Source organism: Elephas maximus, chromosome 12 (genome assembly GCF_024166365.1).
Source record: "Elephas maximus indicus isolate mEleMax1 chromosome 12, mEleMax1 primary haplotype, whole genome shotgun sequence".
NCBI classification, from domain to species: domain Eukaryota; kingdom Metazoa; phylum Chordata; class Mammalia; order Proboscidea; family Elephantidae; genus Elephas; species Elephas maximus.
In genome coordinates, this window is record NC_064830.1 from 95,291 (window position 1) to 120,371 (window position 25,081).

The 25,081-nt window shown below is 42.8% G+C and overlaps 1 protein-coding gene across 1 annotated transcript in view; it reads left to right on the plus strand.

The window, feature by feature from the left end:
* The window catches only part of XKR5 (XK related 5), a 43,867-nt gene that overhangs the window by 16,666 nt on the left and 2,120 nt on the right, over nucleotides 1-25,081 (plus strand). The window contains 3 exon segments of the mRNA XM_049903839.1: nucleotides 997-1,178; nucleotides 4,585-4,784; nucleotides 22,770-22,881. Of these exon segments, the coding sequence (XP_049759796.1) occupies nucleotides 997-1,178; nucleotides 4,585-4,784; nucleotides 22,770-22,881 (494 nt within the window).

Here is a 25,081-nt window from a genome sequence, read left to right on the forward strand (position 1 = left end):
ACACAAATTCATCTCATATTCCTAAACAGCACACATACCTCTACCAAATCCATTGTTCTAAAGCAAAATACAAACCCATTATTCTGAAATTCAGGGCCTAAAGTACCTTGTTAAGGAGCCCTGGTGGTATAGTGGTTAAGCACTTGGCTGCTAACCGGAAGCTCAGAGGTTCGAACCCACTAGCAGCTCCATGGGAGAAAGATGTAGCAGTCTGCTTCCGTAAAGATTATAGCCTTGGAAACCCTACAGAGAAGTTCTACTCTGTCCTATAGGGCTACTCTGAGTCAGAATTGATTCAATGACAGTAAGTTTAAAGTACCTTACCGGGAACATGTCATCTCCTCCACCTACACATTATACTCCAACTACCTTAGGTCTTGCCATTGTCCAGTTAAGCCTCCATACTCTTCTCCTTCTCCGTTCTGCCCTTCCGCATGGCCCAGTTGGCATACAAAGTTCTACATTGTATGAAAACAAGGACTGGGTTTTTTCATCTCTTTATCCTCTACAGAGATCACTACAGTCAGTACCTCGAAACCCACATTTGTTGAATGAATTAATCCTAAACCCAAAGAGGTCCAGAGGTGAGGGAAGCGTGTTGGTACCAAACCCTGTAGGGTTATCAGTCTGGGTTCCTGTGCTCCCTGCAGCTCCAGATTGGAAGGAGCCCCCACCAAACCTGTCCAGTCTAGCCTCCCAGCTTGCCCCTCCCCCACCTCTTCCAAGATTGAGTAGAGTGTGGGCCCACTGGCTCTATCCTGCTGAGGGGGATTACTCACTGCTCCGTGACTTTAGGACACTTCCATTGGAATTGAAGTCTTCAGTTTGGAGTAGGAGCTTGGTGACAGCCTAGTTGATGCCTGTGGAATCTAGCATATTCATAAATTATTTTAAGTATGTTATATTCTCTCAATGATAAGACAGGAAAAGGAGGACGTCCTGTTGAAGCTGTTTGCAGTCTGGCTCAGTATCATGGAGCCCATTGCTTTTCTGTAGGCACGGGGATGCTGCATCAGCCGCTGTGTCTAAGAAATGGGAGGCCCCCCCAGGCCAACTGCTGCTGCAGGAGGCTGACCTGTCGGCCCTCCGGCTGTTGGAAGCCCTGCTTCAGACCAGGCCCCACCTGTTGCTTCAAACATATGTTTTTCTAGCCTCTGACTTCACAGATACTGTGCCAGGTGAGTGGCTTTCACCATGGAGCCCAGTCTGACCAACTTTCTGAGGGGGAAAGAAACACATTCCGTATTCAGAAAAACCCAACCTAAGATTCTCCCTGCTTAGCAGAATTAAGGGTGTCCCTGGGTGATGCAAATGATTAAGCACTTGATTACTAGCTGAAGGTTGACAGTTGGAACCCACCCAGAGGTACCTTGGAACAGAGGCCTACCAATCTGTTTCCAAAAGGTCACAGCCTTGAAAGCTCTATGGGACAGTTCTATTCTGCATACATGGAGTTACCGTGAGTCAGAATCTACTCGACGATTGATAACAACAAACAGCTCAGTAGCACACTATAATGTTTAAAACTGGCTTTTTGGGAGGTGTTTAGCACACAAAGAATTGCTTTTTTCATGGAGTTTAGGTTCTGAAGTCAGTCCACAGGATAGAAAGTGTATATAGCTGCAATTACCCTTGAAAATACCTTGGGAAGTTGTCACATCCTGGTTCTCTCTAAGGTGAGCGCAGCAGTTTTTCCTGTATCTTTACACTAGACTAACTCTTAACTCAGCCGAAGGCTTACACCTCAAGAACCATGTGGAAACTGAAAACAGTTTAGGCCCTAGAAACGTTTCCAGCTCTCACGCATTCTTTTCTTCAATTGCTTCTTGCTTGTCTTATTTTTCTCTCTTCTCTTCTTTACCCCTGCACCTCATTTCCTTCCTCTCTCCTCTTCTCCCTTCCCTTGTTCTTACTTCCCATCCCTTCCTTATCTCTTCTATTCTCTTCTCTGTTGGCTGAGTGTCCACATTTGTATTTGCTTAAGTTTGAAGCTTAAAAAGTGTGACTCTATTGCACCTCTATCCATGTTTATCAAAGCACCAAATGCAATTTGATATTCTGGTTTTATTTCATTTATTCAATCTCCTTCATATGGATTGAATAATACAGTCTTAGTTATCTAGTGTTGCTACAACAGAAATACCACAAGTGAATGCTTTTAAGAAAGAGAAATTTATTGTGTCACATTTCAGGAAGCTAGAAGTCCAAATTCAGGGTTCCAGCTCCATGAGAAGGCTTTCTCTCTCTGTCGGCTCTGGGATACGGTCATTGTCATCAGTCTTCCCCTGGGTCTAAGAGTTTCTCATCACAGGGACCCAAGGTCCAAAGGATGCACTCTGCTCCTGGCTCTTCTTGCTTGGTGGAAATGAGGTCCCCCTCCCTCTGCACGCTTCTCTCTTTAGTATCTCAAAAGAGATTGACTCAATATAATCCAATCCAGTAGATTGTGTCCTGTTTCATTAAATAAGAGACAGCTCGCTCCCAAATAGGATCATAACCACAGGCATAGAGGTTAGGATTTATGACACATAGGATAATCACATCAGATCACAAAATGGAGGACAACCACGCAATACTGGGTCTCATGGCCTAGCCAAGTTGACACATATTTTGGGGGGACATAGTTCAATCCACGACATTCTACCAAAAATTCATGTCCTTGCCACATATAAAACACTTCCACCCCATCATATCTTCCCAAAAGTCTTATATCAACTTCAAGTCTAAATTGCATCCTGTGGCAAAATTCCTCGTCATACAACTTCTCTGCTTCCAAAGTACAGTGGTGGAATAGGCACAAGGTAGACATTTCAATTACAAATGGGAGAAATTGGAGGAAAAAAAAAGGAATAATGGACACCAAGCAAGTCAAAAACCTGGCAGAACAATATACATTAGCTCTCAAGGACTGAAAATAGTCCTCTGTTCTCTGAGACCATCTAGGCAATGGCTCTGCCCTCCAGACTGTGAATGTTGGCCATGCTTTCTGGATTCTAAGTGGACGCTCCTCGGCGCTGGGCTTAATCTCCACCTTCTAGGCCCACTGGGATGGCAACTCTGCTCCCTTGGCTTTGGGTGGCCCCATTCTCCTAGTCTGTCTGAGTGGCAACCCCACTCCCTTGGCCCTGGCAGTTCCCATTCTCTGCCCATTGGGCATGGCAGCCCCACCCCCTCAGTTTTAGGCAGCAGATCTGGCCCCATCCTTCTGGTACTTGTGAAAGGTTAGCCCCACACTCCAGAACCAAATTGGTGAAGATCTGATTCTTTGAAATCTAGGAGGCCATGCATGGCCTCACCCTTTGAGAACCAGCAGGCTGTACCCTTTGAGACCTCAGAGGTTGTGGCCCTACCCTTTGAGACCAAGGAAGCTCTGTTTCCAGCTCTCCTTGTCTCTTTAGCTTCTGCTTCCTGATTCCTTGGCCTCTCTGCCCCTTGGCCCCTCAGTCCTCTTGGGCCGGTCCAACTTCTGTGCTGCTCAGGAAAATGCTCGAAAGCTCTTTAGCTCTACCGATAAGTACCTAGACGCACCCCACTCTGCCAGTAAACCTCACTGGAAGGCATTCAGCTCTCTTGCTCCATGGGTTGACCCCCATGCCGCCTCGCAGGTCTCTTGTTTCTGCTCCTGGTGTTCCTCTGCTGCTGCGTCTTGCTGTCTGTGTCGTCTCTGGAGTTACGGCTGTCCTCACTTCCTTCTGAGCCCTCACCAGAATTGTCTTTGATGTCCATAATTCTGGCATTGGTCTCTTCAAGGCAATCTAGGCTTTTACTAGTCAGAATTCAGGGTACCAGCTCCATGGGAAGGCTTTCTCTCTCTCTGGGCTCTGGGGAAAGGTCCTTGTCATCAGCCTTCCCCTGGATCTGGAAGTTTCTCAGCACAGGAACTCTAGGTCCAAAAGATTCTCTCTGCTCCTGGCTATCCTTGCTTGGTGGTAATGAGGTCGCACCCCTTCCTGCTCATTTCTCTCTTTTATATCTCAAAAGAGATTGACTCAAGATACAACCTAATCCTGTAGATTGTGTCTTGTCTTGTTAACATAATGGACACCTCACTCCCAAATAGGATCATAACCACAGGCATAGAGGCTAGGATTTACAACACATAGGATAATTACATCAGATCACAAAATGGAGGACAACCACAATACAATACCAGGGATCATGGCCTAACCAAGTTGACACATATTTTGGAGGGACACAGTTCAAGCCATGACAAATACCATGTTCAGGAGGCTATATGATCTGCCTAGTTATAAATACACCATTAATCAGAGGACTTAGAGGATCAGTGACTTGGAATTTTTTCTAAAGGCATAGAAAAAAGTGCACAGCTAATTTGTTGGGAAAGAGTATCTACTGCATCATACAGTAGTTCCCACTTCTCTCTGTACACACACATGTATATTTGTACACAGAGCTATTATGTTTCCACAGGTGAATGTGGTTGGTTAGGGACACTCCATGTGAAGTCAGGTTTTAATAAGAGGTTAAGTGTCCCACAGAAGAAACTTAGCGAATGAATCTTTATGTGGTGCTGTTGATTTGAAACATTGAGGGAATACTGTTGTCTGTCCACTTCCCTTCCAGGTGTGAGTGCCGTGTTCTCCTGGCCCTCACTGTCCTGGGCCCTGGTGTCCTATGCCCATTTCAGGGGCTTCGTGAAGTCAGGACACCTGTCCATGCCATGGGCTGCCCCCTTATGCCAGCAACTCTGGAGGATGGGCATGTTGGGAGCTCATGTCCTGAGTCTGGTTCTCTTTTACAAAGCTTACCACGTTTGGGTTTTGGTAGTTGGAGGTAAGCCAAGCTTATGTTCTGGTTACTTATTGCTGTATAAAAAACCACCCGGAATTTAAGGACTTAAAATAACCATATATGGTCTTCTCACCAGTTCTGGAGATGACTGGACTTAGCAGGGTGATTGCAGTAGGATATTGGGGGTCTGGATTCATAGGAAAGCTGGACTGGGCTGGACATACAAGAAGCCTTCTTCACTGACGTGTATGACATCTCAGTGGCCTTTCTCTTCAGCAGAGTAGCCTGGACTTAATACATGGCAACTGAGGACTCCAAGGGAAAGGAAGCGGAAACTGCCAATCCATTTAAAAGATAGGTCCAGAATTTCTGCAGCATTGCTTCTGCCATATTCTGGTGGTCAAAGCAGTCACTGACCAACCCAGATTCATGGGGGAGGAGCAATAGACTCTAGCTCTCCATGAGTGTACAGGGAGGGAAAGAATTCATAGTGTCTACCTTTGGAGATAAGATTCCAGAGCTTAGATATCCAGCCCTCAAAAGTCCCAGCTAACTCTAGAGCATAGCTTAGGTTGCCGTAAGGACTCCTCGGTACAGTGCCAAGTTTTCTGTATAATGGACTGAAATCTTCTCTTGAGAAAAACTGTCACTCGAACGGGGGAGGGGATCTAAGGTCTCACCTGCCCTGACCCAATTCAAAAGGTACAGTAGCTACTATGATACTGCTCATAGTTTCCAAAAGTTCACCACCTCGTTTAAATGCAGAATCTCTGATGTCTTCACTGTTTCCAATGGAACATGTGCACTGAACCAAAACCCTCCCTCTGCCCTCAGGCTGGCAGCGCACAGACATGAATGGTGATGACGGGGAGTCAGCCTGACCATACGGGACAACTGCATGGGGCCTGCATTCCCTTGCCAAAGAGGAATCTCTTCTTGGTCTTCAGTGAATGCACTCTATAGAAGGAACAGCATACTCCTGTTTTAAGAGAACTGGAGAAGTTGAGAAATATTTAAACCTTAGGCCTAGTGTAAATATTAATGCATTTATTTGCAGAAAAGAGAATTTTTGAAAGAAAGTGTGCTCCTAAAGCAAAACTAGCTATTTTGTTGTTGATGATTTTTTTTTTGATTCAACTTTAACTCCAGTATGATATTATCCATCTTAAAATATAGGAATGCAAATTATAGCACAGATTTTGGAGTCAAACAAGGTTGTATTAGGACCCCCACTCTGCCAATCACATAGATTTCTTTCCTTCCAGTGCAGAGGTTTTTAGCTCTTGTAGTTAGGATTAAAGGGTAGAAATATCAGTTTCATAACTGCCTCTTTAAACATGGTTTGGATCCAAAAGGGGATAAGTAGACAATAATTGGTAAGTGTTCTTGAAGTGAGTCTTTGTTTTCTCACCTGAATTAGGTAGAAGACCCTTTATGAGGATCAAATGAGAAAATATGTTATAAGATAAAATATATTGGTTTTCTAGGCCCCTAGGATCTCTCCTGGGTTTCAGTCTCTCTTCTCGGTCAGGATTCTTGCAACAAAGACTCGGAAAAACAAGTGAATCGATCACGTACATGACAATCTACGAACCCTGACCATCAAACACAGATCTAAAGAGTTGACCTGAGTGACAGAGACTGAGAACAAACAACCACGGGGGAGCAGCGACTGTTTTCAGAGCCTGGAGCCAGTGTCCCAGTCAGGAAACCTTGGCGCTGGGACTTGGACTGGGTGCAGGGGAGCTGAGCACGGCATCCTGAGATGGCGCAAACACGGGACGCAGCCCTAGCCCCCAGAAGTGACCTGGGGGAAGCCCAGCCAGTGCACGCAGGCAGCACAGCGACATGGCTGACAGGAGGAGAAGTCACCAGGAGGCAGCGACTGGTTTTGGAGCCTGGAGTGCAGCATCCCAGCTGGGGAACCTTGGCACTGGGCTTTGGACTGGGAGCGGAGGAACTAACGACGGCTTCTGAGACAGTGCAAGCACAGGACGTGGGCCTGACCCTCGGGGGCAATCTCTACCCAGCCAGCGCACACAGTCGATGCGCCCCTCGGGAATCTCAGATAAAACAGTCATCCCAAGCAAGATAAGTAACTTTGTCTATATTCCGGGGTGCTACTCTCTCCTATTTATCTGAACCCTCCCCTCCCCTTCCCAGGCGAATTCATTAACATTGGAATTTCCTGAGCCAAAGAGTGAAGTGCTCTGTGTTTTTTCTTTCTTTTTTGGTCTTTTCCTAGCCCATTCTCCTGGCCTGAGAGAAGCAGCTACAAAAAACCCAGGGACCAAAAATCCTTCCCTAATTGGACTAAAAATACAGAACCAGCTCCAGCCAAACATATGTGATCCACAGTCTTGGGCTTTCATCCCTACAGGGAACAAGGTGGCTATTATAATGCAAAGGCAATTCTGAAAGGGATCTGACTGTAATTGTTTTAGCGGATTACTGGAAAGACAAGTTTCCCAGGTCTGATATCTCTGCATATTCAACAGAGCCCTCACTGACCCACAACAGGGAACTGAGGGCTGAAGCTCCCCCCAGACCACCTAGCCTCCTGCCTTAGGGGTCTAAGGAGGGTGACACCTACCAATCTGTAGAGGCATTTGCACTGGGGGCCTAAGGTACAGCTGCAGAGCCCACCCACCAAAGTGTTTTAGGAATAGAGACACACCTACCTCACTGGCACTTGGGGGAAGCCTGTCAGCATCCTGACCCCCCTGGAGTGTAAACCCCTGCTGCTACTAGAATCTGGTGCACACAACTATCACCACTACCTCTCTAGGTGGATAGGTGACAGTCTGCACCACACACTTGATGACCCAAAATCAGATTCTACTCAAGAATAGTGAATGGACTCTTAGGCTTATATATCTGATAACAGCACAAACCAGCTGGTAATAGGACATAAGTGATTCAAGGGCTACAACAATCAAGACAGCGCAATCTAGTAGCCCATCTACGTACATTGAAAGAAAACAAAACAAAATAAGACTCGGTGAGCAAATATAGAATAAAGCACTACAATATCTTAGTGATGGCTTGAAGACAGCAGTTGATATCAAACTACATAAAGAAGCAGGCCATGATTGCTTCTACAACTCCCCAAACTAAAGAATCAAAATCTTTCCCAAATGAAGATACAATCCTGGAATTGCCAGATGCAGGATATAAAAAACTAATTTACAGAATGCTTCAAGACATCAGGGATGACCTCAGAAATGAAATAAGGCAATCTACAGAAAAACCCAAGGAACACACAGATAAAGCAGTTAAAGAACTCAAAAAGATTATTCAAGAACATAGCGGAAAAATTAATAAGCTGCAAGAATCCATAGAGAGACAGCATTCAGAAATCCAAAAGATTAACAGTAAAATTACAGAATTAGACAACGCAATAGGAAGTCAGAGGAGCAGACTCAAGCAATTCGAATGCAGGGTGGGGGATCTGGAGGACAAGGGATTTGACACCAATATAGCTGAAAAAAAAATTGGATAAAAGAATTTAAAAAAAATGAAGAAACCCTAAGAATCATGTGGGACTCTATCAAGAAGAATAACTTGAGTGTGATTGGAGTCCCAGAACAGGGAGGGATAAGAGAAAATACAGAGAGAATAGTTGAAGATCTGTTGGCAGAAAACTTCCCTGACATCATGAAAGATGAAAGGATATCTATCCAAGATGCTCATTGAGCCCCATATAAGACTGATCCAAAAAGAAAATCACCAAGACATATTATCATCAAACTTGCCAAAACCAAAGATAAAGAGAAAATTTTAAAAGCAGCCAGGGATAAAAGAAAGGTCTCCTACAAAGGAGAATCAATAAGAATAAGTTCAGACTACTCAGCAGAAACCATGCAGTCAAGAAGGTAATGGGATGACATATACAGAGCACTGAAGAAGAAAAACTGCCAGCCAAGGATCATATATCCAGCAAAACTCTCTCTCAAATATGAAGGAGAAATTAAAACATTTACAGATAAACACAAGCTTAGAGAATTTGCAAAAACCAAACCAAAGCTACAAGAAATACTAAAGGAAATTGCTCAGAAAACCAATAATATCAGATACCAGCACAACACAAGGTCACAGAACAGAACATCCTGATATCAACTCAAATAGGGAAATCACAAAAACAAATTAAGATTAATTTTAAAAAGAAAAAAACACTCAAAACAGGGAATCATTGATAAGTCAATATGAAAAAGATCACAATAATCAAAAAGAGGGACTAAATACAGGAGGCATAGAACTGCCATATGGAGAGGGAAACAAGGCGATATAGGACATTACAAGTTAGGTTTTTACTTAGAAAAATAGGGGTAAATATTAAGGTAACAACAAACAGGTATAACAACTCTATAACTCAAAATAAAAACCAAGAAAAACATAACGACTCAGCAAACATAAAGTCAACTACTACGAAAATGAGGAACACACAATTTACAAAGAAAAACATCTCGGCACAAAAAAGTAAGTGGAAAAATGAAATTGTCAACAACACACACAAAAAGGCATCAAAATGACAGCACTAAACACATTAAAAAAAAATTACTTATCTATAATTATGCTAAATGTAAATGGGCTAAATGCACCAATAAAGAGACAGAGAGTCTCAGACTGGATAAAGAAACACGATCCGTCTATATGCTGCCTATAAGAGACACACCTTAGACTTAGAGACACAAACAAACTAAAACTCAAAGGATGGAAAAAAATATGCCAAGCAAACAACAAGCAAAAAAGAGCAGGAGTAGCAATATTAATTTCTGACAAAATAGACTTTAAAGTTAAATCCACCACAAAGGATAAAGAAGGACACTACATAATGATTAAAGGGACAATAGACCAGGAAGATATAACCATATTAAATATTTATGCAACCAATGACAGGGCTGCAAGATACATAAAACAAACTTTAACAGAACTGAAAAGTGAGATAGACACCTCCACAATTATAGCAGGAGACTTCAACACCCCACTTTCAGAGGACAGGACTTCCAGTAAGAAGCTCAATAGAGACATGGAAGACCTAATTGCTACAATCAACCAACTCGACCTCATAGACTTATACAGAACACTCCACCCAACAGCTGCAAAGTATACTTTTTTTTCTAGTGCACATGGAACATTCTCTAGAATAGACCACATATTAGGTCATAAAACAAACCTTTGCAGAATCCAAAACATCGAAATATTACAAAGCATCTTCTCAGACCACAAGGCCATAAAAGTGGAGATCAATAACAGAAAAATTAGGGAAAAGAAATCAAATACTTGGAAAATGAACAATACCCTGCTGAAAAAAGACTGGGTTATAGAAGACATTAAGGAGGGAATAAAGAAATTCATAGAATGCAACGAGAATGAAAACACTTCCTATCAAAACCTCTGGGACACAGCAAAAGCAGTGCTCAGAGGTCAATTTATATCAATAAATGCACACATACATAAAGAAAAAAGAGCCAAAATCAGAGAACTGTCCCTACAACTTGAACAAATAGAAAGTGAGCAACAAAAGAATCCATCAGGCACCAGAAGAAAACAAATAATAAAAATTAGAGCTGAACTAAATGAATTAAAAAAATTAGAGAACAGAAAAACAATTGAAAGAATTAACAAAGCCAAAAGCTGATTCTTTGAAAAAATTAACAAAGTTGATAAACCATTGGCCAGACTGACTAAAGAAATACAGGAAAGGAAACAAATAACCCTAAAAAGAAACGAGATGGGCCACATCACAACAGACCCAACTGAAATTAAAAGAATCATATCAGATTATTATGAAAAATTGTACTCTAACAAATTTGCAAACCTAGAAGAAATGGATGAATTCCTAGAAAAACACTACCTACCTAAACTAACACAATCAGAAGTAGAACAACTAAATAGACCCATAACAAAAAAAGAGATAGAAACGGTAATAGAAAAACTCCCAACAAAAAAAAAAGCCCTGGCCCGGATGGCTTTACTGCAGAGTTCTACCAAACTTTTAGAGAAGAGTTAACACCACTACTACTAAAGGTATTTCAAAGCATAGAAAATGACGGAATACTACCTAACTCATTCTATGAAGCCACCATATCCCTGATACCAAAACCAGGTAAAGACACCACAAAAAAAGAAAATTACAGACCTATATCCCTCATGAACATAGATGCAAAAATCCTCAACAAAATTCTAGCCGATAGAATTCAACAACATATCAAAAGAATAATCCACCACGACCAAGTGGGATTTGTACCAGGTATGCAAGGCTGGTTTAATATTAGAAAAACCATTAATGTAATCCACCATATAAATAAAACAAAAGACAAAAACCACATGATCTTATCAATTGATGCAGAAAAGGCATTTGACAAAGTCCAACACCCATTTATGATAAAAACTCTCACCAAAATAGAAATTGAAGCAAAATTCCTCAACATAATAAAGGGCATCTATACAAAGCCAACAGCCAACATCACTCTAAATGGAGAAAACCTGAAAGCATTTCCCTTGAAAACGGGAACCAGACAAGGATGCCCTTTATCGCTGCTCTTATTCAACATTGTGCTAGATGTCCTAGCCAGAGCAATTAGGCTAGACAAAGAAATAAAGGGCATCTGGATTGGCAAGGAGGAAGTAAAATTATCTCTATTTGCAGATGACATGATCTTATACACAGAAAACCCTAAGGAATCCTCCAGAAAACTGCTGAAACTAATAGAAGAGTTTGGCAGAGTCTCAGGTTATAAGATAAACATACAAAAATCACTTGGATTCCTCTACATCAACAAAAAGAACATCGAAGAGGAAATCACCAAGTCAATACCATTCACAGTAGCCTCCAAGAAGATGAAATACTTAGGAATAAACCTTACCAAACATGTAAAATACCTATACAAAGAAAACTACAAAGTACTAGTGCAAGAAACTAAAAACGACCTACATAAGTGGAAAAACATACCTTGCTCATGGATAGGAAGACTTAACATAGTAAAAATGTCTATTCTACCAAAAGCCGTCTACACATACAATGCACTTCCGATCCAAATTCCAATGACATTTTTTAATGTGTTGGAGAAACAAATCACCAACTTCATATGGAAGGGAAAGAAGCCTCGGATAAGTAAAGCATTACTGAAAAAGAAGAAAGTGGGAGGCCTCACTCTACCTGATTTCAGAACCTATTATACAGCCACAGTAGTCAAAACAGCCTGGTACTGGTACAACAACAGGCACATAGACCAATGGAACAGAATTGAGAACCCAGATATAAATCCATCCATGTATGAGCAGCCGATATTTGACAAAGGCTCAGTGTCAGTTAATTGGGGAAAAGATAGACTTTTTAACAAATGGTGCTGGCATAACTGGATATCCATTTGCAAAAAAATGAAACAGGACCCATACCTCACACTATGCACAAAAACTAACTCCAAGTGGATCAAAGACCTAAACATAAAGACTAAAACGATAAAGATCATGGAAGAAAAAATAGGGACAACTTTAGGAGCCCTAATACAAGGCATAAACAGAATACAAAACATTACCAAAAATGGTGAAGAGAAACCAGATAACTGGGAGCTCCTAAAAATCAAACACCTATGCTCATCTAAAGACTTCACCAAAAGAGTAAAAAGACTACCTACAGATTGGGAAAGAATTTTCAGCTATGACATCTCCGACCAGCACCTGATCTCTAAAATCTATATGATTCTGTCAAAACTCAACCACAAAAAGACAAACAACCCAATCAAGAAGTGGGCAAAGGATATGAACACGCACTTCACTAAAGAAGATATTCAGGCAGCTAACCGATACATGAGAAAATGCTCTCGATCATTAGCCATTAGAGAAATGCAAATTAAAACTACGATGAGATTCCATCTCACTCCAGCAAGGCTGGCATTAATCCAAAAAACACAAAATAATAAATGCTGGAGAGGCTGCGGAGAGATTGGAACTCTTATACGCTGCTGGTGGGAATGTAAAATGGTACAACCACTTTGGAAATCTATCTGGTGTTTTCTTAACAAGTTAGAAATGGAACTACCATACAACCCAGAAACCCCACTCCTCAGAATATACCCTAGAGAAATTAGAGCCTTTACATGAACAGATATACGTGCACCCATGTTTATTGCAGCCCTGTTTACAATAGCAAAAAGCTGGAAGCAACCAAGGTGTCCATCAACGGATGAATGGTTAAATAAATTGTGGTATATTCACACAATGGAATACTATGCATCGATAAAGAACAGTGACGAATCTGTGAAAAATTTCATAACATGGAGGAACCTGGAAGGCATTATGCTGAGTGAAATTAGAGGCAAAAGGAGAAATATTGTATAAGACCACTATTATAAAAAAAAAATTATAAGATCCTGAGAAATAGTATAAACTGAGAAGAACACATACTTTCGTTGTTATGAGGACAGGAGGGAGGGAGGGTGGGAGAGGGTTATTTACTGCTTAGTTAGTAGATAAGAACTACTTTAGGTGAAGGGAAGGGCAATACTCAATACACGGAAGGTCAGCTCAACTGGACTGGACCAAAAGCAAAGAAGTTTCTGGGATAAACTGAATGCTTCAAAGGTCAATAGAGCAAGGACGGGGGTTTGGGGACTATGGCTTAAGGGGACTTCTAAGTCAATTGGCAAAATAATCCTATTATGAAAACATTCTGCATCCCACTTTGAAATGTGGTGTCTGGGGTCTTAAATGCTAACAAGCGGCCATCTAAGATGCATCAATTGGTCTCAACCCACCTGGAGCAAAGGAGAATGAAGAACACCAAGGTCATACGATAACTATGAGCCCAAGAGACAGAAAGGGCCACATGAACCAGAGACTTACATCATCCTGAGACCAGAAGAACTAGATGGTGCCCAGCCACAACCGATGACTGCCCTGACAGGGAGCACAACAGAGAACCCCTGAGGGAGCAGAGGATCAGTGGGATGCAGACCCCAAATTCTCATAAAAAGACCAGACTTAATGGTCTAACTGAGACTAGAGGAATCCCGGCGGTCATGGTCCCCAAACCTTCTGTTGGCCCAGAACAGGAACCATCCCCGAAGACAACTCATCAGACATGGAAGGGACTGGACAATGGGTTGGAAAGAGATGCTGATGAAGAGTGAGCTACTTGTATCAGGTGGACACTTGAGACTGTGTTGGCATCTCCTGTCTGGAGGGGAGATAGGAGAGTAGAGAGGGTTAGAAACTGGCAAAATCGTCATGAAAGGAGAGACTGGGAGGAAGAGGGCTGACTCATTAGGGGGAGAGTAAGCGTGAGTATGGAGTAAGGTGTATATAAGCTTATATGTGACAGACTGACTTGATATGTAAACTTTCACTTAAAGCACAATAAAAATTATTTAAAAAAAGAATTAAAAAAAAAAAAAAAGCCAAACCTGTTGCCATCAGGTCAATTCCAACTCATAGCAATCCTATAGGACAGAGTGGAACTGCCAATAGAATTTCCAAGGAGCAGCTGGTGGATTCGAACTGCTGAGCTTTGGTTAGCAGCCAAGCTCTTAATCACTGTGCCACTATGCCACCTAATTCTCAGAGTTCCTGTGAAGATTAAATAAGATCCACCTACTTTGCAAGGTTCCTGTGAAGATTAAATAAAATAACATACATAAATAACTTGGCACAAAATAATAAATAGAGTCCATTTTTAATATTACAAGATAAATAGACCTTCAGCTGGAGCAGGCATTTCAGGATGGAGACGTGAGCAGCTGTAAGAGGCAGGCAAATGCTGCGCTTGTCCAGGAAAGGACGGGGTGCCTGGCCACCTCCTGTATTTGGAGGGGCTGAATAGCTTGGTGGCTATCTAGGCTATGGAGCCAGACAGCCTAACAGACAGGGAGCCTAACAAGTTACTGAGCCTTACCAAGACTCGGTTTCCACATTTGAAAACCAAGAATAATGATGCCCATCTCAGAGTATGGTGGTAAGGACTAAATATGTTAACATGCGTCTAGAAGATAGCAGCTTTCTAGCCCCTATACATGAAGGAAAATGGAATATTGATGTTATCACCCATTTTCAGAAGCAGTTCGTTTTTAGTTCAGTGGGCATATCTGCCAGTACCCAAATGTGTGCTGATAAGCAAGAGTTCAATAATGAGAACTTTCGTATTTGTTGATTTGTTTTGTTGTTAATCACTTTCACCCTTGTCAGCATATTTCCCCAGAGTTTTAGAGGCTATTACATAAGGAAGAGAAGCAAATACTTTATTCTTCCCAGCTCAGTCACTAAATCACTGAGTTAAGAGCAATTAAGTAGGAAAACTAGAAATTAGACACTGTTTAGAGTGGAATCGAAAATAGTGGCCCTGAGGTCCCCATTAGGCATTTGTAGTGATTCTCTATATTCATAAAGTACCACCTAGTTGAAATAGTCATATCTCAGTGGCCTAGATCCCCAGCAGCATAGTGAGGGGGCAAAAAGTGGGTATTAGGCTTTGCGTCCAACATGTTAGGGTTTGATATTAAGAACTTTTGCTTACGAGCTGTATGAGAGAAGTTATTTGCTATTTCTCCATCCCAGTGTTTTCATATCTCAAGTGGTTTTGGCTAGGATTTATAAGATAATAGATGTAAAGCAATGAGCCCACTTCCTAGCATATGGTAGTTCTAGATAAACTGAGAGTTAAATACATACATACTTAAATGAGAGATGAATACAAAGATGTGTAACATCACCATAAAGAGATGAAATAACTCTCAAGATAACCTATTAAATCCATGAACCCATTTAAGGAAAGACTGTCACTCACATTTGGGGACGAGGTGGAGAAAATAGGAATTGCAGCCATGGAAGTGTAGAAACGGAATATTCAGAGATGTAGAATGGACAGTGCCCATCCAGACACTGCACAGAGGATGGTCTGGCCCAAAAAATGAGAGCACACTCCTTGAGGTGGGCAGGACTGGGCTATCCTAGCTCCATGATACTGGCTGTCCGGTGCATACAACAGAGTGTCCTTACTTTCATTCAAGAACCTCAAGCAACTTTTGATCAAATTTGGCTGAGTGGTCAGATCCTGAAGCCATTACTTCTGGGTAGATGACCAATGCCTAGTTTCTGAACCTATAAGCCTGAAGGCCAGACCCTGTAGGGACACACTGAGGTACCATCTCCATGTGGGAACCATCAGATGCCTAAGCACCCTAAGTGACCTCCGGCAAACGTAGGCCAGTGGTGTCATCCAAAAGTCTGCTGAAGGTGCCTGGACTCTCCCTGACCAGGGTTCTCCCACTGCACCCCTCAGAACAACAATACCACACTGGAAAGTGGCCTGACAAAGCCCAGGCCCAAGTGAGCCCTAGGAGCAGCAGCAGAGGCCTGTCTGGAAGCCCCAGCTCAGGGCCAACCCGCCTATCACTCATCAGTTTTGAACCCCACACATCTATCAGTTTGTTATACTGGGGGCTTGTGTGTTGCTGTGATGCTGGAAGCTATGCCGCTGGTATTCAAATACCAGCAGGGTCAGCCATGGTGGACAGGCTTCAGCTGAGCTACTAGACTAAGACAGACTGGGAAGAAGGACCGGGCAATCTACTTCTGAAAAGAATTAGCCAGAGAAAACCTTACGAATAGCAGCAGAAAATGAGCCCCTCAGGTTGAAAGGCACTCAAAAGACAACTAGGGAAGAGCTGCCTCCTCAAAGAAGTCAAACTTAATGACGTGGTTGGAGTGAAGCTTTCGCAACCTTCATTTGCTGATGTGGCTTGACTCAGAATGAGAAGAAATAGCTGCAAACATCCATTAATAATGAGAACCTGGACTGTACGAAGTACGAATCTAGGAAAATTGGAAATCATCAAAAATGAAATGGAACGCATACAGAATGATATCCTAGGCTTTAGTGAGCTGAAACGGACTGGTGTTGGTCATTGTGAATTGGACAGTCATACAGTCTGCTATGCAGGGGATGACAGCTTGAAGAGGAATGGCATTGCATTCATCGTCAAAAAGAACATTTCAAGATCTATCCTGAAGTACGATCCTAGCCGTGATAGGATAATATCCATACGCCTACAAGGAAGACCTGCTAATAAGATCATTATTCAAATTTACACACCAACCACTAAGGCCAAAGATGAAGAAATTGAAGATTTTTACCAACTTCTGGAGTCTGAAATTGATCCAGCATGCAATCGGAATGCGCTGATAATTACTGGTGATTGGAATGCAAAAACTGGAAACAAAGAAGAAGGATTGGTAGTTGGAAAATACGGCCTTGGTGATAGAAATGATGCTGGAGATTGCGTGATAGAATTTTGCAAGACCAACAACTTCTTCTTTGGAAATACCTTTTCTCACCAACGTAAACAGCAACTATACACATGGACCTCACCAGATGGAATACACTGGAATAAAATAGAATACATCTGTGGAAAGAGACAATGGAAAAGCTCTATATCATCAGTCAGAACAAGGCCAGGGGCGGACTGTGAATCAGATGATCAATTATTCATATGCAAGTTCAAGTTGAAACTGAAGAAAATTAGAACAAGTCCACAAGAGCCAAAGTACGACCTCGAGTATATCGCACCTGAATTTAGAGACCATTTCGAGAATAGATTTGACACTTTGAACACTAACGACTGAAGACCAGACGAGTTGTGGAATGACATCAAGGACATCATACATGAAGAAAGCAAGAGGTCATTAATAAGACAGGAGAGAAAGAAAAGACCTAAATGGACGCCAGAAAAGACTTTGAAACTTGCTCTTGAACATTGAGTAGCTAAAGCAAAAGGAAAAAATGATGAAGTAAAAGAACTGAACAAAAGATTTCAAAGGGCAGCTTGAGAAGACAAAGTAAAGTATTATGATGACATGTGCAAATACCTGGAGATAGAAAACCAAAAGGGAAGAACATGCTCAGCATTTCTCAAGCTGAAAGAACCAAAGAAAAAAATTCAAGCCTCAAGTTGCAATATGGAAGGATTCTACAGGGAAAATATTAAACGAGCAGAAAGCATCAAAAGAAGATGGAAGGAATACAGAGAGTCACTATACCAAAAAAACTGAGCGACGTTCAACCATTTCAGGAGGTAACAAATGATCAGGAACCTAGGGTCCTGAAGAAAGAAGTCCAAGCTGCACTGAACGCATTGGCAAAAAACAAGGCTTCGGGAATTGACAAAATACCAGTTGAGATGTTTCAACAAACGGATGCAGCACTGGAAATGCTCACTCGCCTATGCCAAGAAATTTGGAGAAGAGCTGCCTGGCCAACCAACTGGAAGAGATCCATATTTATGCCTATTCCTAAGAAAGGTGATCCAACTGAATGCGGAAATTATTGAACAATATCATTAATATCACATGCAAGTAAAATTTTGCTGAAGATCATTCAAAAGCGCCTGCAACAGTATATCAACAGGGAACTGCTAGAAATTCAAGCCAGATTTAGAAGAGAATGTGGTGCCGGGGATATCATTGCTGATGTCAGATGGATCCTGGCTGAAAGCAGAGAATACCAGGATGTTTACCTGTGTTTCACTGACTATGCAAAGGCATTCGACTGTATGGATCATAACAAATTATGGATAACGTTGCAAAGAATGGAAATTCCAGAACACTTAATTGTGCTCATGAGGAATCTGTACATGGATCAAGAGGCAGCCATTCTAACAGAACAAGGGGATACTGCATGGTTTAAAGTCAGGAAAGATGTGCATCACAGTTATGTGCTTTCACCGTACCTATTCAGTCTGTAAGCTGTGCAAATAATCTGAGAAGCTGGACTGTATGAAGAAGAACAAGGCATCAGGATTGGAGGAAGACTCGTTAACAGCCTGCATTATGCAGATGACACAACCTTGCTTGCTGAAAGTGAAGAGGACTTGAAACACTAATGAAGGTCAAAGACCACAGCCTTCAGTATGGATTACACCTCAACATAAAGAAAACAAAAATCCTCACAACTGGACCAATAAGCAACATCATGATAAATGGAGAAAAGATTGCAGTTGTCAAGGTTTTCATTTTACTTGGATCCACAATGAACACCCACGGAAGCAGCAGTCAAAAAATCAGAAGATACGTTGTATTGGGCGAATTGGCTGCAAAAGACCTCTTTAAAGTGTTGAAAAGCAAAGATGTCACCTTGAGGGCTAAGGTGGCCCTTCCCAAGCCATGGTGTTTTAATTGGCTCATACGCATGTGAAAGCTGGACAATGAATAAGGAAGACTGAAGAAGAACTGACACCTTTGAATTGTGGTGTTTGTGAAGAATATTGGATATGCCATGGACTGCCAAAAGAACAAACAGATCTGTCTTTGTAGAAGTACAACCAGAATGCTCCTTAGAAGCAAGGATGGAGAGACTACATCTCACATGCTTTGGACATGTTATCAGGAGGGATCAGTCCCTGGAGTAGGACATCATGCTTGGTAAAGTACAGGGTCAGTGGAAAAGGGGAAGACCTTCAACAAGATGGAGTGACACAGTGGCTGCAACAATGGGCTCAAGCATAGCAGCAATTGTGAGGACCAGACAGTGTTTCATTCTGTTGTGCATAGGGTCTCTATGAATCGGAACCAACTGGACAGCACCTGACAATAACAACAACAAATTTTGTTTGTTTTTTGTTGTTGAGAATATACACAGCAAAACACACACCAATTCAACAATTTCCATGTGTACAATTTAGCGATATTGATTACATTCTTTGAGTTGTGCAGCCATTCTCACCTCCTTTTCTGAGTTGTTCCTCCCCCGTTAACATAAACTCACTGCTCCTTAAAACCAAAACCAAACCCATTGCCGTTAAGTGGAATAGGTTCCTATCTAATCTTTTGAGTTGCTGTGGTCAATTTGATTCCGTATAGATAGCTCTTAAGGGAGTATAATGCTCAAGGCAGGCCTTTTGGGGCCTCTATTTTTTATGAACTAATAATACCCAGATTTCCAGTGAACAATAATAACTAACAGCAATAATAGCTAATAGCTTAGCTTAAACAAGGAAATGCATTTGCCCAGATCACAGCAGTAACTTTTGGAGTTATTCTTGTGTTTTTTTACTCAGTCTATTTATTTATTCAATAAATGAAACATGTATTTCCAAGGAAGCTCATTATGGCTTCCCTGTTCTCACCTTGAGGTCCTGGGAATAACAACAAAAACACAAATAATAGCTAACATTTTGGGGATGATTGTTATTTATGTACCAGACACTGTTCTAAGTTCATCGACTACCTTATTTCACACAAAACTCTGTGAGATAAAACCCATTTTACACATGAGGAAATTGAGGCTGACGAAGGTTAAGCTGCCTGCTGAAGGTCACATAGCTAGCCAGACAGGCCAAACCAGTCAAACCCGTCGTTGTTGATTCTGACTCATAGCAACCCTATAGGACAGAACTGCCCCATGAGCAGACTGCCACATTTTTCTCTGTGGAGTAACTGGTGGATTCAGCCACCTTTCGGTTCTGAGCGAAGCACTTAACACTGCACCACCAGGGCTCCTTAAGCAGACAGAGGTGAGATTCAAATTTAATCTGTCTGAAGCCACAGTGGAGCTGTTAACCGCCAACACCACACTGCCTGGCATGGGGAATAATTAGCTCATGGACTTAGGATTTAAGACTGTTTGAGCTGGAAGAGGCCTTAGGGTGCCTCAATGCAACTATTTCTAAACCCGGCTGGTTGTCTTAATCACTCAGGAAGCTTTCCCAAAGCAGAGATTCCCAGGCCCTGCCTCAGAGATTCTGACTCAACAGACCTGAGTGGGGCCTAGGAATTGGCATTTTGGAAGAAGCCTCAGGTGACTCTGATGATCACCCACATTTGAAAACTACCCACCTACACTCACCTCCATTTTCAGAGGTGGAAGCTGGTAATTTTTTAAATTTAAATAGAAACTTTAACCTCTTTCACTCATTATTGATCTATCCATTTGAACGTACACAGAGCTTCTACCATGTGCTAGAAAAAGAACTAGATGCCAGGGTGTGAGAAGGTCATAATCTAAGTGGCCACAAAGACACAGAAATTAATGCAAACCACTGAGATAGGAGAAGTGACGTTATCAAAACCACACAAGAATACAAGAGGCAGAAAGAGGAGCGTAGCCTGGGAAGTCAGGGAAGGCTTTACAAATAAGGTGACATTTGAGCCCACTCTCAAGAGAGAAGTAAAGTTTGCCTGATGGAAAAGGTGGCGGCGGGGGGGGGGGGGGGGGTGGCAGGGAGGGCTTTAAAGGCATTTTGGGCAAAGCTGTAAAGGCAAAATAAAGAGTATGGAGAACTTGGGATTTCACAGGAAATGGAATGTGACAGGAGTGTGAGTTTGGGGCACAGCGTGTTGGAAGATGACCTTGGAAAGAAAGACTGAGGCTAGTGAACAGGTTGGCTTTCGCTGTCAAAGAGTGGGGACTTGACCCTAAAGTTAAGATGCAGCTTTTCGAGGTAAGATAGGCAGGAGTGACAAGATCTGATGTTTGGTAAAGTGGGTCACTCTGGTGTGGAGGCTGCAGAGAGAGAAGGAAGAAGTGGCAGTAAGATCCCAGACAAGAAGAGGTAATGGGGCCAGAATGAAAACGTTAGTAAGGATAAGAAAGAGGCAAAGCATTGGAGATAGACTTAAGAACTTGAATCAACCAGACCAGAAGCTGATCGGATGTAGTTAATTAAGGAGTAGGAAAAGAACAACTCCAAGTTTTCTTTGGATTGGGCCACTGGGCAATGCCACTCACTACTGAAACAATGCCTACGGAACCTTGTAACTACTGCTACCCAGAGCCCAAAGCTGCGGCTGCTAACCGAAAGGTCAGCAGGTCGAATCCACTCATCACTCCTTGGAAACCGTAGGGGCAGTTCTACTCTGTCCTGTAAGGTCCATGTGAGTCAGAACGGACTCGACAGCAACGGATTTGGTTTTTCGGTTTTTGGAACCAGAGCCCAAAGGCATGGGAAGAATCGACATAGTTAGGATTGTTGAGCAGCTCCAAATAAAGTTTTTAATTACTGGGTCCTCATTTGAATTTTCTAGAGTTAAAGTGAATCTATTAAATTACCTGGGTAAAACTTTGGAAGGCTTTTAATACACCGGTATTATAATTTACACTTGTTTATTTTATTTTTTTTAAGTTCATACACAGTATTTAAATATACCATCTTTGAATTGTGTCAAGTTTGTTTTATTATTGAATAAAGAACAATATTTTTATATTAAAAAATTCAAAGGTAATAAACCTGCGCGGACCGGAAGTATAATGAGCTTTCTGGAAGAGCTTTGCCGTCTTGGACCTCCGAGAACCGCCCAGTATTCACCAGCAAAGAGCACAGCCCCTTGCTGCCACCTGGCGGTAACATTCCAAATTTAACTTTAAAGACGTAAATAATTGGAAAAAACTGCAAAGTTGTTATGAAAGTTTTTGACTCTAGCCTACTGGAATTTGGTGGCACTTATGAACTCTGCAGATATTTTTAATTATTCTGTTATAAAAGTAATACATGCTTACAGTTAAAATAATGTGAGAATTGAGAATTGTATAGATAAAAGTCTTTTCTTTCTACCCAGCGTAGCAATTTGGGCTGTGCCCGTATGTTTCCTGTGCTCTTATGATTCCGCAAACATTTTAGTGAACCATACTGAAAACAGAGAAACTCTCTCTTTCCCAGAGAAACTCTCATTCAGACCATTACCCTGCCTCTGGGAGGGCCCCAGAGCAATGAGAGCCCCGCTGGGTACTGAGGAGGGAACCTCCAGGACTGGAGGGTAGTACTACAGACTGCAGGATGAGGAGAGCTCCAGCTGCTGTGTGCACCTGACGTTGTGTGATGGCTGAGGGGGAATGTCCAGGACTGGAGGGTAGTACTACAGACTGCAGGATGAGGAGAGCTCCAGCTGCTGTGTGCACCTGACGTTGTGTGATGGCTGAGGGGGAATGTCCAGGGCTGGAGGGTAGTACTACAGACTGCAGGATGAGGAGAGCCCCAGCTGCTGTGTGCACCTGACGTTGTGTGATGGCTCTCCCTTCGGTTCCCTAGATAATGCTGATGGAGAACATCGTCCTTTTGTTGTTGGCTCCGTATTTTCTCCGGGAGGCTTCGTGGAGCAGCCTGTGGATGACAGCATGTGTCATGTCTGGATTCGTGATTGGTAAGACCCAATGTGGCCTTCTTACACCTCGCTCCCGTTTTGTTTTCCTACAGTGAATTCCAAGGGTAGGAAACTGTACACTTGGGCTCCTAACAACAGTAGGAACCACCTGGCAGGGTCTCTGGGTGGCACAAATGGTTTGCTCTCGGCTGCTAACTACAAGGTTGATGGTTTGAACCCACCCACCCGCACCATGGAAGAAAGACCTGGTGATCTGCTTCCATAGAGACCAAGGAATGGAACTCACTGCATTGTGGATGGTGATGCCATCACAGACCAGGTCATGAGACACTGAACTCAGCCTACTTCTTTCTGCCATGATTGACTATGCTCATAACATTAAGCAGTGCTGAGACTGTCCATGTCTACCCAATTTGTCTTGTGTGAAATGCCCAGACCAGATGCCATCTGACCATCTCATGTGGGTCCTAAAACCCATTGCCATCGAGATGATTTCAACTCATAGTGACCCCATGTGACAGAGCAGACCTGCTCCATAGGGTTTTCTTGGCTGTAATCTTTAAGAAGACAGATAATAAAGCAGGCCAGTGATTTCTGAGCTGCTTGTGTGCATATGAATGTTATAGAGAAAGCTGACACTACTGGATTGCCCATGGTGCGACCTGGCAGCATCCAGACCCCACACACAGTTCACAATGGTCCGGGTTCTCCCACACACAGTTCACACTGGTCCGGGTTCTCCCACACACAGTTCACACTGGTCTGTGTTCTCCCACACACACAGTTCACACTGGTCCGGGTTCTCCCACACACAGTTCACACTGGTCCGGGTTCTCCCACACACAGTTCACACTGGTCCGGGTTCTCCCACACACCGTTCACACTGGTCCGGGTTCTCCCACACACAGTTCACACTGGTCCGGGTTCTCCCACACACAGTTCACACTGGTCCGGGTTCTCCCACACACAGTTCACACTGGTCCGGGTTCTCCCACACACAGTTCACACTGGTCTGTGTTCTCCTACACACAGAGTTCACCCTGGTTCGGGTTCTCCCACACACACAGTTCACACTGGTCCAGGTTCTCCCACACACACAGTTCTCACTCGTCTGGGTTCTCTTGGTGTATCTCAAGCAAGCCTTCTGGTGGGGGAATGGGAGGTCAGTGAGATTAAGGATGTATGGCCTTTGCCGGCTGGGAAGCCTAGCCACTCATTTTGATTTTTTAGTTTATGGGCGGTATAACTGTCCTGGAGCACAGTGGAGTTGGCAGTAAAAATGTTTTCCACTCCCTGTCTACTTAATATATTTTAACACTGATTCAAAAATATATGTCCAAACACCATACCTAAAATGTGGCTCCCTCCTGGGAGCCGCCATGCTGATTTCCAAGTTAGTGTTCTTCCAGTGAGAATTTCTTTTCACTCTCAGTGTATGACTCACACATGATAGGAGAGCACTGTGCAGGGAGCCACATGCTGGCATTTAGCACCTGGGTGCTCAGAGGGCTGGGAGAGAGGGGCTAAATAGAGCCAGGTTTCTGGTTTTTGGCCCTCTTTTCCGTGGGTGCTGCCTGCACCCCTCGCTCCCAAGGGTCCCTTAGAAGTCCTCAGTTGGAAAGATTGTGCATTAATTATGTTCAAAAAAGCATAGGCTTAAAGCCAGGCAGCTTTGCTGATATCTTGGCTCTTCCAATTTCTTTCCCCTGACAAACATTTATTGAGTGCCTACTGTGTGCAAACCTGGGACACCAGCAATGATCCTGACAAATCAACATTTTTATTGAATAATTGTACTTAGTACTTATGTGATCATGGGCTTAGTTCATCTTTCTTGACCTTACATTGCACATTATAAAAGAAAAAAGATGATATTTACTTCATAGGGTGATTGCAAGAATTTAAAACAATGTGCTGCAAGTGTTTGAACAGTGCCTGCCTCACTGAACACACAGCAATTCTGTCTCCATTTCCCCCAGTTCCAGCCCTGCCACTGACTATGTGACCAGACCTGTCTGTTAGTTCTCAAGTCCTCATTCCCCTGTGATACACAGAGAGGACCCGATGTGATCATCTCTTAGCTCTTTCAGAGCAGCCTGCCGGCACAATGGTTAAGTACTCCGCTGCTAACCAAAAGGCTGGCAGTTCGAACCCCCCTAGCAGCTCCATGGGAGAAAAACCTGGTGATCTGCTCCCACAAAGATTACAGCCTAGAAAACCCTATGGGGCAGCTCTACTC